Source organism: Chelonoidis abingdonii, chromosome 4 (genome assembly GCF_003597395.2).
Source record: "Chelonoidis abingdonii isolate Lonesome George chromosome 4, CheloAbing_2.0, whole genome shotgun sequence".
Taxonomy (NCBI): domain Eukaryota; kingdom Metazoa; phylum Chordata; order Testudines; family Testudinidae; genus Chelonoidis; species Chelonoidis abingdonii.
The window spans coordinates 102,855,007-102,870,066 of NC_133772.1; the positions used below are offsets into that span (position 1 = coordinate 102,855,007).

The 15,060-nt window shown below is 43.2% G+C and overlaps 1 protein-coding gene across 3 annotated transcripts in view; it reads left to right on the forward strand.

Moving 5' to 3' along the window:
• The window catches only part of SCFD1 (sec1 family domain containing 1), a 152,399-nt gene that overhangs the window by 23,754 nt on the left and 113,585 nt on the right, over positions 1-15,060 (forward strand). For all 3 annotated transcript variants that reach the window (XM_075065500.1, XM_032796638.1, XM_075065501.1), the window contains exon 10: positions 9,323-9,422. In XM_075065500.1, coding sequence (XP_074921601.1) covers positions 9,323-9,422 — 100 coding nt within the window. The remainder of the gene's footprint in view (positions 1-9,322; positions 9,423-15,060) is intronic.

Consider the following 15,060-nt stretch of genomic DNA (forward strand, 5'->3'; position numbering starts at 1 on the left):
CCATCGTCCTCATTAGAATGCTACTTGCATCCCCCTGGATGCGTAGTCCCATTTGGCACTCCTCCAACCAGGGCAACATTTAGAGGAAGCCACCTGCCATGGAATTCATTCTGGCACACTGCATCTCGCTTTTGGTCGCCTAGCTGTCTCGCTTTCTCCACCACTCCCCAGTTTTTCTTGTTTCTTGGCATCTAATATACCCATCCCAGAAAAGTCTCTCCTTAGCTCTCTTGCTCTTTCTAATTCTGCACCGCACATTCCACCGCTGATAACGAAAAGAAGGAGTTCTGGCTCCCATAGGTCCTCTCTGTGAAGGTTTTAAATGTCATGTAATTTACAGAAGCAGTATTGTTTGAAACACACAGGACACTGATTCTGTGCTTTATAAACACAGACAGTTACACACACCTGTCACTAAGTCTGGTGACCTTTAGGCAAGCAAACATGTAGGCAACAGTACCCCAAAAAGGTGAGTTTCAGGGCAGGGTAATATCACTCTCGCGGACCCTCTCTACCGCGGACATGTGGCCTGCTTGGCGATGATGCCCAGCTACTATGGTGGTGGCCTAGTAAGCATTCTGGCCCCCGACACGTGTTCGCTAATTCCAACATGGAATGATGCATGATGGAGAGATCTTCTCCACTGTTAGAGGGAGCTAGCACATCACAAGTGAGTTGGCTTCACCATAGCCAGGGTTGGCTTCTGCTTCTCCTGGCCTCCGTGTTGGCCTCGGGCTGGTGGTGGCAGCAATTGTCTATTCTCCCCTGTGAATGCACAGTCGAGGGTGGGAAGGAGTTACCGTTAATGGGAAGCAAGAAACAAGGAATGGAATCCGTCTGCCGGCATGACTAAGCTGCGCGAGCAGTATTAGGTTACCAGTACAGGCTCATGAGTTTTCCTGGACAGATCTACGAAGGAGAAATCCTGTGAAGTGAGGTAGGTCATCACACGCTGGGTTCGCAGCTCAGATAGGCTTCGCGGCTGGAATACAAGCCTGCCTTCTTTCTCAAACCCTCTGCCATCCATCCCCGCATCAGAGGCTCACATTCGATGATTTCCGGCCAATACATCTTAGACACCATACTCAGGGTGCACCTCTCTCCTGTGCGCCGCTTCGTCCAAAGCGCTGGACTGGCTAGCCTGCCTCTGGGTTAGAAAATGTAACTTCTGTCTACATAGCATTCCTGTGCCTCTCAGCATTCATCACCATGTCCTACTGTCCACGGGGCACTGCCTCCTACCGCTCTCACATCCTCGGTGCCAAAGAGGTTTTCTCCGTTGCATGGCATGGATACCAAGCGCGTTAGAGCTAGCACAGATAGGACTCCTAATGAGTAGTACTCGCTCCTCGGGGGCGCCCCTTTCCACCAGTGGTGAGGGGTTGGGGAAGTGGGGGTCGCATTGCTGGAAGGACTCCAATGCCAGCTTCTTCATGTAAGAAGCCTAGCAGCTTCGGGCAGGGCGAGCCAGGCACCAGAGCGGCTGTTTAGCTCGCCGTGGCCTTGCACCTCGGGGGCATTCCAAGCTTCTCACATTGACCCGCCTCCAACGTGTCGGTACCGGGTCATGCTCCTTTGTCCACATCATGCATCTATGAAGATCTGCCATAGCGTATAATATAAGTACCCCTTACACGCCATGGCAGCCACCAGCGGCACTGCTCACAGCCTCCTCATACACTTCCAAGCATGCTGAATGAGATAGTTAAGCTCAAGCATCAATCGGCTCCAAGCGGGGCATTGCCTCGTGCTTGTCGATCCCAGAGGTAGCTGCCTGTGTCTGACATACGTGATAAGATAGCATCGTTAAGCCTGCACTACATGCATTCGAGCTATTTATATCAGGTTGTTGTTTAACGTTCCATAATTTCCAAAAGGCATATCTTATTGGGTCGTAGAGGGCAGTGATGAGCTAGATCACCATGGAGGAGCACGGGTAGCGTAGATGGTGCATACCGGATTAGGAATCAGAATACAGTAGATACCAGCATTCAGCTTGGGACATCCTTCGCGGAGAGACCAATCACCACACAGTCGCTGTACATCCACATACACGAGCATTCTACACATGAGGCCCACAGCACTAGAGCCCAGTCTGACGAATATGCTCATACGCCTCTTTTCACTGGGTGCTTCTTTTTTATTAGTTCACAACAGTGGTCTACAGACAGCATGCTACAGTATTCCATTGGTCCTAGATCCATGGTTGCAGTTGTTGTGCAACCGGCCTATCCGGAGACGTTACCAGTGCAAGACAAGACTCGTTTACGGGGCCTGTCCTCCATACACAGACCTGCGATAAAGGTTAATGTCATCTGTGTTGACCATAGTACAAGCGTTAACGAGTCGTCGATGAATCTCTCGTACACCTGACCACAGGGATCCAAATGGGGACCAAGATATTCCACATCCTTGTCGGAGCGATCAAGTCTGTTGAATGCTGATTTTATTTTTTTTCGTCGCGGCCACACTACCTCTGCAGCTTAAACTGGGACTGAATCTACAGGGGCTCAGGCTCGCTTCCTCAGAGCCTGCTGGTTAACAAGAGACTTCTAACTATTTAATCCTGAAGAGTAGATAAGAAAAAAAACAATTCCACTGCATAATGCCTTTTGCTGTTTCATGCGGTCTACAGCTTGCGCCTCCTTTTTAAACAAAGACCCTTGTATTAAAACTTAACCACACCATTGCTCTCAGGCTGGCTATCCGAACACCGAGAAAGGGAAGAGAAAAAAAAAAACTCTCACTGGCTTTTGCTTTTAAAACTCACTCCTCTCAGGCTGTATCCAAAGCAGTTAGTAAAGGAGAGAAAAAAAGATCCTACTGGCTTTTGTTTTACATCCCATCCGCTGCACACACATGTCCAAGGTATTTTTCCCACCTGTAAACTTTTAGGCGTACGGACAAGTGGGGACCTGCATGTACTCTTCTAATGCTTAATCCTAAGCTTAGATCTGATGCGCTTCCACCAACCAGAAATCATTAGTCGTACACTCCCTCTCCTCCCAAAACACTTCCCTTGAAACCCAAGACCCAAACCCCTTGGTCTTAAAATCATAAGAGAAAAATAAACCTTTCCCCCTCCATACTTTCCCCCTTCCCTGGGTACCTCTGAGAGATCACTGTGGACCCAAACTCCTGATCCTAAAACAGAGAGAATTAACCTTCCCCCTGCCCTCCTTCGCCCTCAACCCAATCCCTGTGAGTTCAGAACGCCATCTCCTGGGGTCTTAAACAAGGGAAAAAATCATCAGGTTCTTAAAAAGAAAGCTTTTAATTATAAGAAGAAAAAAGTAAATCCTAATCTCTGTAAAATCAGATGTAAAATTGTTACATACCAGAAATCAATATCCAAACACATTCCTCATGAGTATATACAACTAAGGATCTGCCCTCTCACCCAGCTACAGCACAGAGTAGCCAAAGTTATCCAAAGCACCACCCACCAGACCACGTATAAACCTAAATCCCATTCCACACACAATTACATACATTCACACAATTACAAGAACCCACAAACATAAGGCCATCACCCTTTGTCCATTTTGCTAAACTACAGATACCCTATACTCATTTTGACATAGAGAGACGGTTTCAGAAGATTGGAGAAGATGGCTTTAGCACGTCTGCCCCTCGTAGGCGCAAGAGAGAACAGAAAAGGAGAACCAACACAAACAAGAGACTTCGCGCGCCGAGCGCAAGATTTGAGAAGTATCTTGTCCCGCGCGATTGTCTCTGAGGTCAGGTGTCGCCACGTTCACTGAGCTCTAGACGCCTTCCTATACAGGAATACAACAAGACAGTCAACTCATTAAACCATCTAAGGAGGCCACGAGACTGCGGCCCCAGCCCAGGAACACATCATTGCCAGTGTAGACAGGGCCTAAGACTAGAATCTGCTATTCCATATCCAATCTATTTAGTAATATTTATGCTTAGATTGTGTTTTGGGGGCGTTAATTTTGCCACATGCCTCATCAGCGGTATTGTGCTGACGAGAGGAACCATAAAGCAGCTGCTTACCTCGGTATCAGTCTCATGCCCCTTATATAAACTAGAGAAGGCAGCTAGTTACCCGGAAATATTGTACACACTCACCAGCGTCATTAGAGACATGCGCAGATCGCGCACCACACGAATGTCTGTGTGAGAGAAATGTTGCATCACATCACTCGCGACCCGCTGAGGCCGCCTACCCAGCTCGGATGTCTCACAAATAACATCTCCCTCAGGTTCACCAGATACGGCCGAGGCCGCCCAGGTGCCCTGGTGCATCTGCTCAACGCCACAAACTCCGTCTCACTACACAACAACAACCCCACCGCCAAGCAAGTGAGAAAGAATACGAGATGGCAGACAATGTCCGATCCACACGAGCCGCTGCAAGTCCAGAAGTCACAACCTTTCAACACACCCAATAAGGCCTTAAATGACTGGCACATATGGGCACGCTATGTGTCCCACACTGAATACAGGAACAACCAACACAGAGTCTAAATGCCTGTAGACATCATCAGTCAGCGAATCGCGCCACCCAAACTATTACCACGCAAGCTTGACCGGAGTTAGAACCCTATCCTGGCGTTGGGCCCAAGCTCCAAGAGGGGACTATCGCCTACTCCCTCTTCTCCAACTGGAGGGAGCCTCTAATCTGGTATTTCTGGCGCTTTATGCAGGGAATACAAAGTCACACAAGCAAGCGAAAGTTCCCTTAGCAGCCGAAAGTTTCGCAGCCACTGAATCGCCCAAACCTGCAAACATGTTTCACACAGCTGTCTTGTTTCCCACAGCCCCACAATCAGCGATCAGAAAATAGACTCCAACCTCAATCCCATACGCTACACAAGCTCCAGCGTACACAGCGGCCACCCCATCTCAGTGTAATAAAGACAATCAACTTGTGCTCCACACCAATCAAACGCCACCTACCGCTTAAAAGGCGGACTAGCCCGACTGAACAGAGACCACTAGAGCGTCTTACTGGCTCCTTCTCATTCTACCGCCTGGTTTGCACCTCTGGTCACATAGAAATTCACAAAATCCCACGCAGGTGACCAAACACATCACGATTGCATCTGTGGACATACAGTCTAACTGCTGCTAGGCTGCACACCGCAAAACGTGTCTGGCGCTTCACAGGAGAACACCCAAACCCGGAAATGTCCCCAACAAGCCCTAACAGACAACCAAAAAAAATCCCTCCAAAGGCGAGAAACTGCAGAACAGGAAGCTACCCACATCACAACGCTCAACGACACACCCCTACACAAAAGAGCACAGCCAAAGAAATGTGCCGCGTGCACTCAACTTAACGTTACAAACAGGTTTGATAAAATACCGAGTAACACCGTCACAGTGAGAGACGAGAGCACACAGCTCCTCTCAGAAATAACAGAGAGTGCGCGGCGATCTCTTAGCAAATGATACCATAATCAGTTCGAGCCACTAGACACACACCACTACACCAAAAGAGGCAGACAGGAATAGGTAATCATTGTTCATTACACATCTAAACAAACAAGTCCTGGATTGTAGAATAGTAATTAAAACACAAATTAAATATACGCATGCCGCCAATATAGATCCCAGCAACCAACATCGCATCTTGAACCACGTGCACTCAGACCTGAATCCGCACTCCTTTAAACTTTAATTCCTCCGGCAATCGAATTACCATCGCAGAACAAACCACATACACACATGCACACAAACAGACAAAACAATCAATTAAGGGTAACTAACCTCCCTCGTCCCAGACCTGAACTTAGCTGTCCACAGCTCCGTCCCAAACCTGACCCTTTGCGTCCAAAAGTCTGGGCTACCGAACTCCCCAACTCAACATCCACTTGGTATTTGCGACCGAGTCACTAGACTCCCCTCTGGCCCCAACCCTCCCTTGGATGGTCACGCAATCCCTACTAAAAGCGGGGAAAAAACCCCTTTCCCCCTCCTCTCCAGGTCTGCCCTCGGGTCGACTGCAGACAAGAAACCGTTTGTTCTGCTTCCAAGAGATAAGCTTCTCTACCCTCGAGACAATTGAGATGCCAAAATCCCAACAGCTTGGCTTGCCTTCAACCCCCGACCTCCTTCCCTGAAAGCAATAGAAAGAGCCCCATCCTGCTTTCCTCCCTTTGCCCTCCCAGAAAAGAAACACTTCCACACGTAAAAAAAAATAGGTGATATATTTAAAAAAAAAGAGAAATATAAAAACAAAATCTTCATTAAGAAACCATACAGGGCTTCTTGAGACTTATAATGAAATATGAATGCAAATCATTCTGATTATAAAGATAGCCCAATAAACCAGTCCAAACATAATCAACCATACATGATGAAACCACCCACAATAGATCATCATAGGCCGAATTACCTTGCGTCCTGGGTACTACAGATTTTATAAGAAACTATAAAGAAACGGAGTTAGAAATAATACCTTGTTGGACCACAGCACGAAAAAGAACACCCAAATAAAGACACAGACCAATCCCACATTATTCGTAACAACGCGCGAAAGCTCTGCTATCATGACCGACTTGCTTTGGGAGGTTCCTTGTACTACACCAGACCTTTCTGGGATAAATATTGTAAATAATAAGGAGTTTATGGAGAAACCTGTCTCCTCACAGCCAAAAAACAAAAAAGACGCCCTGTTAGACAGCAAAGCAACCCACCCTCCCCCTTCGATTACAGCTTGCTTAAGGAAATAAAGTCACTATCAGTTAAAAATCATGTATTCTTTATTAATTTATTATAAAAAGAGGGAGAGAACTGACAGGGTAGCCCAGGTGTGGTTTGGGAGGAGGATAGAAGGGAAGGAAAAGGCCACGAAAAAAATTTCAAAGTAATGACAGCCTTTTGGGTGGGCTGTCCACGGGGGTGGAATGGGTGGGTGCACGAAGCCTTCCCCCCACGCGTTCTTACACGTTTGGGTGAGGAGGATATGGAACATGGTGAGGGGGGAGAGTGGTTACACAGGGGCTGCAGCGGCACTCCGTGATCCTGCTGCTGTTCCTGAAGCTCCACCAGACGTCGGAGGATGTCAGTTTGATCACGCAGCAGCCCCAGCATTGCATCATGCCTCCTCAGATCTTCCTGCTGCCACCTCTCATCTCGAGCGTCCCTCCTGTCCTCACATTCGCTGGCATCTTTCCTGTAATTTGATACCACATCCTTTCAGTCATTCAGATGAGCTCTTTCATTGCGGGTCACTTCCATGATTTCCGAGAACATTTCGTCTCAAGTCTTTTTTTTTTTTTTTTTCCGCCACCTTATCTGAGATAGCCTTCGGGATGGAGTAGGGAGACTTGAAAAATTTGCAACTGCATGAGGGAGCTAAAAAAAAGAGAGAAGTGTTTGAAAAGATACATTTTACAGAACAATGCTTGTACTCTTTCACTGTGAACAACACTATTCACCTTACATAGCACATGTGATTTCACTACAAGATCACATTTTGCATCTTAATATTCAGTGCCTGTGGCTCTGGTGTTAGAGATCTCACAGACGCAGGTCCGGGCAGCAGAATTCAGCTTGCATGCGTCCATGGTAAGCCATTGTCTTTCGGCTTCTGCAGCCTTCATATACACAGTGCCCTCCTTTCCTAAATATCAAGCAAAGCCCATTCAGTGCTGCTTCTTTCCTGTTAACATGCAGCAGCAGAAACCACCCCCCCCGCGTCCAATTCTCTGGGATATTCGCTTTACCCATCCCCCTACTGCGTGGCTGGTAGCAGGGAAGATCCCTGCTAACCAAATGCGAAAAAGCTCAGCACCAATTCCCCCTCCCCCCTCCACTTGGTTACCTGCAAGGAAGGATTTCTTTTAAGCAACAGGCAAACAGCCCAGTAGGAATGGCCATGTCTGTCCCCTTAAATTCCTGAATTTCAACTAGATTACCATGAACAATATCACTCTCCTGAGGATAACACAGTGAGATAAAGAGCGGATGTTGCTTGAATGCCAGCAATCACCGGGACCATACACAGCTGCCTTGCAGTGATGTCAGATTACTTGCTACATGCATGGCATAGTCAAGTGTCCTAACCCATGGAGGACGGAATTAAGGCTGCCTTGCCCAGGCAAACCGTCTGCAAAGGCTTTTGGAGTACCTCCAGGAGAGCTTCATGGAGATGTCCCGGAGAATTTCTGCTCCATCCCTAGACATGTTTAACAGACTTTGTCCAAATAACTGGTACTGGCCCACGGAATGCATCCAAAGTCCTCAGGGCAAATTCTGATCATTAAACGCTTGCGCTTTTAAATCATGTTTTATATTTACAAAGGTCCCACTCACCAGAGGTCCCTTCATGTCTCATTGTCGGGCTAGTGGCTTGGGAGGGCTGAGAGGGTAATATCCGTCAGGGTGAGAAAAGCTCCTGGCTGTTAGGGAAATGTGAGTGCTGTGTGCTCTCTGCAAGCTCGTCCTCCTCTTCCTCCCTCCTCTATCCTTTCCCTTTCCGCAGAATCCTCAGCTCATGGCTGAGATACCGACCCCCACTCACGATCACAGACAAGGTCATGGGGAACTGAGCACTGCGGACCCCCCCTAGAATTGCATGCAGCCAGCGTAGAAGTGGCATGTTTTCGACCTGCCCTGGACCTTCCGTTACTAACTTTGGTTTTCTGGTAGGCTTGTCTGAGCTCCGTTACTTTCACATGGCACTGGGTACTGAGTCCCTGGTGTGGCCTCTGCCATCATGGCGACTTTGCAGCTAACTTTTTTCAAATGTTTTTCATTTGTCTTTTGGAACGGAGTTCTGTTAGCACAGAAGATCCTATCCCATCATATTACCGATCAGATCCAGTAATCCTCCCAGTGCGGATCCATGCTGAGCTACTTTTTTCGATTATTCTCAGTCGAGACTGCATTGTTACCTGTTCTGATGATGAGCTCTACGTGGTCACCTGTGCTGGTGAGCTCTCCATGCTGGCCCAAACAGGAAATGAATTCTAAAAGTTGTTCACAAAGCTTTTCCTGTTCTACCTGGCCAGTGCATCCAAGTTTAGATGGCTTTCCAGAGCGGTCACAATGGTGCACTGTGGGATACCGCCCGGAGGCCAATACTGTCGATTTGTGGCCATGCTAACCCTAATCCGATATGGTAATACCGATTTCAGTGCTACTCCTCTCGTCGGGGAGGAGTACAGAAATCGGTTTAAAGAGCCCTTTATATCGATATAAAGGGCCTCGTTGTGTGGACGGGTGCAGGGTTAAATCAGTTTAACGCTGCTAAATTCGGTTTAAATGTGTAGCGTAGACCAGGCCTGAGAGACTCTTCCAAATGTATATAAAAAATTACTGACAAAATGTCTTTTATTTACAGCTTCCAAAGGCCTTTGTTAGTCCTTGTTGACAGAAACATAGATTTAGCAACTCCTCTACACCATACGTGGACATACCAGGCATTAGTGCATGATGTACTGGTAAGAGAATAAACTTCATTTTTACTGTTGAGAGTACAGTTGCATTCTCAGTTTACTCTTAAATTTAGTAACAGTGTCACTCCTTAATCAAAATCTTATTTTATATATTGAGTTTATTTGGAAGCTATTTCATCTTAAACAAATCTAGAAGGTTTATTGTGAAGGGTTGGGAGTTTTGACATTGCAGTAGCTTTTTAAAACGTTTACTATTTAAAATGTTGCTGTAGTTATTAAGATACTAATAATTTTAGTTATGCAGGACTGTTTTTCAGAAGTTTGTAACCTATAGTTTTTGTGTTAATTTTATTTCTCTTAATGCAAAAATTTGTCTTAAATTAGATCTAAGTTTTGTCACTGATTTTCATTTTTGTCATTTTGTAAGATAAGGCTTGAGATACGTTCTGCAGCTATCCTATACAAATCTTGCGTTCTCTCCTTCCCCATCTACAAAGACAAATGCTTATGACACTAAATTGTCATGATTGGAAGTTGCTGTTAGCTTGATTTTTGGATGTTTTATGAAATGTACAGATTATAATGGTTTAATTTTATCCTGAAATGTAAATATTTTGTATTGTTTTAAAACAGCTCTTGGTATCAGTTTGAGTTCTTAGAGATTTACTTTGCCATTCTTCTCCACAAGATGGTATAAATGTTCTATATAGAGAAATACCAAGTGGTAAATGAACTTGCTGAGAGAACTTTCATAAATATTTATTTTGTTTTGGAAGTCGCATGGAGCTTAGAACATTTACATTTTCCAGAGCTGATTTTATAAAACAACTTGCAGTTAAAGGCTTTAATTATTTTTATTTTTTTATACGTAGTTCTGTAAACTTCTGGCTGACCTAATAGATCTTAGAGCGCCATTGTTAATGGAGAAAATGATATACAACTTAATTCAGCCGCATGTTATATTGGAAATTTATTTGAATGGAAGGAAATCTTGTTACTTAACTGAGAGATTCATTTATGCATATGTATAAATAAATTTATAAATGAGTGAGTGTGTGTGTGTGTGTGTATATATAAAATACATAACTACAAAAACTTAATATAAAAAATATGCTAATAAAATTTTTATTTAACTGCAAAGAAAAAAGCAGGAGGGCTATTAGTTCACTTTAACATATATTAATAGGTCACGTGAAATTCATTTCAATATAACTTCTCTGAGTTAGTATTTTGTGTTTGTTACTGAGGTTGTGATATACATCCACAGTGTGTAGTTCAGGGGTTGGCAACCTTTCAGAAGTTATGTGCCGAATCTTCATTTATTCACTCTAATTTAAGGTTTCATGTGCCAGTAATACATTTGAACATTTTTAGCAGGTCTCTTTCTATAAGTCTATAATATATAACTGAACTATTGTTGTATGTAAAGTAAATAAGGCTTTTAAAATGTTTAAGAAGCTTAATTTAAAATTTAAATTACAATGCAGAGCCCACCAGACCAGTGGCCAGAACCTGGGCAGTGTAAGTGCCACTGAAAATCAGCTCGCGTGCCACGTTCGGCACCCGTGCCATAGGTTGCCTACCCCTGCTGTAGTTCATGCTAAAGTTGCAATATACGTGCCTACGTGCCCGGTTACTATGAGTTATGTACTGGCACATAGAGTTGTCTGAAAATTGTTGCATCACTGAGGTGAAATTTTTTTAGTTTCCGAAAATCTTGTGGGTTTTTATAGAATTCTACTGTACACGGCAAATTGTGCATGTGATGTGTATGTTGCATTTATTTTTCAGCTGATGGAAAGTCACTGCCTTTTTGAGACTGAAGGATTGTTTATAAATATCATTATTTTTTGAATGTGCGTGTTTTGTTATTAAAATGTCTAGTTCAACCTGTTAGCAAAGTTTGTATCATGAGCCTACACCCCTTGGAAACATGAGTGATCTCTAGTTTTGTATCCAGGGGAAAAGTTTAATTTCAAAACCAGGCTCACTATCCTGTTGAAAAAAAAAAATCATGCCAGGCTCTTCACAGAATGAGCACAACATTTTATGAAATGACTTGAATGACTTTGTTGACAGAGCTCTAAATTGTAACAGGAAAATAGTTACCAAGGTGATGATTACATAAATTGTACTTTCATGTAAATCAGTTTTCATTTGGCTCTCAACTACAGGAGCCTGGGGAATGGGATGGCGATCTAAAGGCCAGTGTAACCACAAATTTCTGTGCTTTGCCTGTTTAGGTAATAATGGTACTGTTGCTACAAATAAACAGACTCATCTGAAGAGTCCTGTTCTGATCAAAATCTATTCCAGTGGGAGAGGGGGGGAATTAATGTGTGTTTAAAATATATAATATCAGGCTGACTTGTCTGTAGCAACAGGGTTCTGATTGAGTGAACAACCTAGGTGTCATGTTAATCTGAGTGGGACGCTTTTATAATAATTGCTAAGCTGCTAAAGTAATCTGTGAGAGAGATCCATTGAACAGAAATGGTATGTGAATTTTCTGCTAATGAAGTAATCTTTCTCTCCCCCTTTTTTCCTTTAATTTATTTACTCATATGAAGCTGTCCACCAAAATTATCTATTTTTTGTGGAAACCGTAAGCAAAGGCCTTCTAAGAAGGTGAAGAGCCACTGGATTAATATGCTTTCTTTGGTGTGCAAGCTTTTTGATTTTTTTGAGTTTTGATCTGAGCAATCTATAGCATTTCCCATTACCCACAGGAGTGGAATGTTCATGGATTACTTTGTCAGTATTCTTGACCATTAATATTGTCCTTCCCAACCGAAGCTGATACACGAGAATGGGCTTGACAGTTTACATTCATGTCTGTATGTTAGGACATTTGTGCCCACTCACAGATTGATATGACACGTTAACTGGAGCTGTGGTTCTCACATTTGTAGACACTTTAGAAGAAACAGATCCTCTCACAAAGCTTCTCAGTTTCCAGCCTCTGATTCTAAATTTGCATGCTTCCTATTACTAAGAAAGCCTCTCCAAGAGATTGGGGGACAGACTGCAGCTTGAGAACCAACACAATAGAATATAGGTGCTTATCAAAGTTTGGGTTAGATGGGCAGCCTGCAAATTGCTGCAGGGGAGGTGTCAAAATGAAATGGCTGTTATTCTTGTGGCCAACCAATGTTTATCTGTTCTGAGCACCATAATGCTTGTGCTTGGTGCTAGCAATATGGGACTTCAACACATGCTGCTGTTCTCTGATGTGATAACAGCCAAATAAAATACATGAACTGTGGATAAGAAAGACTTTTATACTTTCTCTGACCCTCAGTTCTTCAGAGAAACTAGTGAAAGCCAGTAATTTCCAAATATGAGTGTAACTAAAACAATATTTTTAGTGGAGGTTTGGGGAGCTTTAGAGTGCCTTATTCCTAAAATAGGAACAAGCCACATGCAGTGTTGTAGCATCTAAAATATAGTGTTAATGGCAGCAAGAAGGAGCAACCTAACACACCTTTGATAGAGCGAGGGAGAGGGCATACATAGCCTCTTCTGAAAACACTGGAGAGGCATGGGTAACCATACCTGCAGCCAGAGGGATCAGAGTTTGGCTAAAGTTCTCCCAGACCACTCCCACCGCTTCTGAGTAGCTGTATCTTTTTCTGTGTTGTGCCCACCAACTGCTGTCCTTCTCCACTCCCCAAAAATCAACAGGTGTTTAAGGGGAGAGGTTCTCTGATCACCTTGCCCACTTGTATTTGGGGGAGGTTTTTCCTCTCCTGACAGAAGGCCTATATTATCTATCTTGTCTTCCAATTGATGCAGGTATTTGGAAGAGTGTTTATTTGATTTTGTCTTTCTCACAATCACAAAATCCAGTAAGTAAAGGGAACGTGGAACAGCTAGGCTGCCTCTGAACCCTGCTGTCCTGTTGAGGGAGAACAATAAGCCCAAAGACAAAGCACCTCACTACAGCCCACACACTTCATTAGCCATGCTCACAAATCCACACACAATAAGCACACACAGTAAACCCAAACATCACTCTGAAACCTAGACTGTATGTCTGAGTCAGTGTGAAATGATGGCAGCAGCTACAACCATAGTAGAGAGTTCTTTTTGTTTAGATTACCACTGGGTTCAGTATTAGTAGGTAGATATGGATGTATGAGGAAGACAATGAGAATATATAGCAGTGACAAAACCAATGTGATACAATCAGAGCAGAGTAGTTGCTGGCCTGTCGGTAGTAGATAGAAGCATACAATATTTTTTTAAAGTCTTTTTCCTTCAAGTGTATTTATACTGTGGTGATGTCAGTCTTGAATTCTAGCTGTGTTTAAGTGACTCAGTTATCTTGATACATGTGCAGGTTAGATCGTAATATCTTAGTTATGTTGTTGTGGAAAATTAAAGGTATCATCTTATGCCATGTACTGTACAGACAATATATACAAAAACCTCCATTAAAAACATTAGAGTTACAAAGTTAAGTGCTCAAGTCAGGATAGGTTGAAGTAAAGGTTGCTTGTTCAGTCTTTTGTCGATGTGGGTACTTATAGGACTCCCATCACTGTAGTTTTGAAGCACCTCACAAATATTAATAAACTTATTTTCATTGCATTCTGCTGTGAAGCAGGGGAAGTATTACCTCCATTTTGCAGAGGCAGAATTGAGACACAGAGATTTTGATTTTGCTAAGTCAAAGTCCAGGCAGGAATAAAATTCAGATCTACTGTGTCCCAGTTCTGTGCTTTAACAGGACCTTTTCACCCTCTTCCAGAATCTCTGACTCGTTCGTTCTAGGACACTGGCAATGGGTGAAACAGGGGTGCTAAGGACAACTGTCTCATGTAGGCAGTGATCCTGCATTAAAAAACTAAACTAAAAACATAATTGTACAGTAAACCCACAGGCTGAATTAAGAATGAACAGACAACTTTGATATTGTCATTGCTTGACTTTTGAGTGCTTTCGTTGGCACCCTTGATGCATGTTTGTTTTTAAAGGAACAGACTGGGACACAGATATATCTTGTTCTTCCACATAAAATGCAGTGTGTCAAAAAATATGGAATGGAAGAATTAAACTTGACAAGTCCATTTTAATGACTGCTTTCTTAACTTTCTTCTCACTATTATCCCAATCATGCAGACAGATACACAAAGTATGTATGCATAGGGGTCTATTCAGATGGCATTTGTTGCAGGAATGGGACCATACCGAATAAAAAGATAAGAAAATGAGCCATAAAAATGCCCTCTGAGAATGAATTGCATATTTTAAAAAAAAATTGGAAGGAATCTCTTCAAAGGATTATGGATACTGAGGCCAGATGAGGTGAAATTAGATGTAAATAGTTTTTCAGGGTGGTTTCAACTACTTCAAAACTCCTTTATTATATTTACTGTATACTTCTGCCTTATTTGTATTTCCATCTTACTATAGAACTGAGGAAAATAAATCTGGTAACTAGTTAGAAAATCTGATCAGTAAACCCAGGACACATTGTTCTCATAAATTAATTTTTTCACAGATTTCCTTAATTTTACATTAAATTCTAAAGGAATTCTAGTTATATAGTATAATTTCTATAAATGTATAATGTAACATATAAAAAAAATACAAAAAATGTGAAGATGTTCTAGTTCAATCAGTCTGGTCTCTATAACAATGGAAAATGTCTATTAAAAAACAACACAAGGTATTCTTA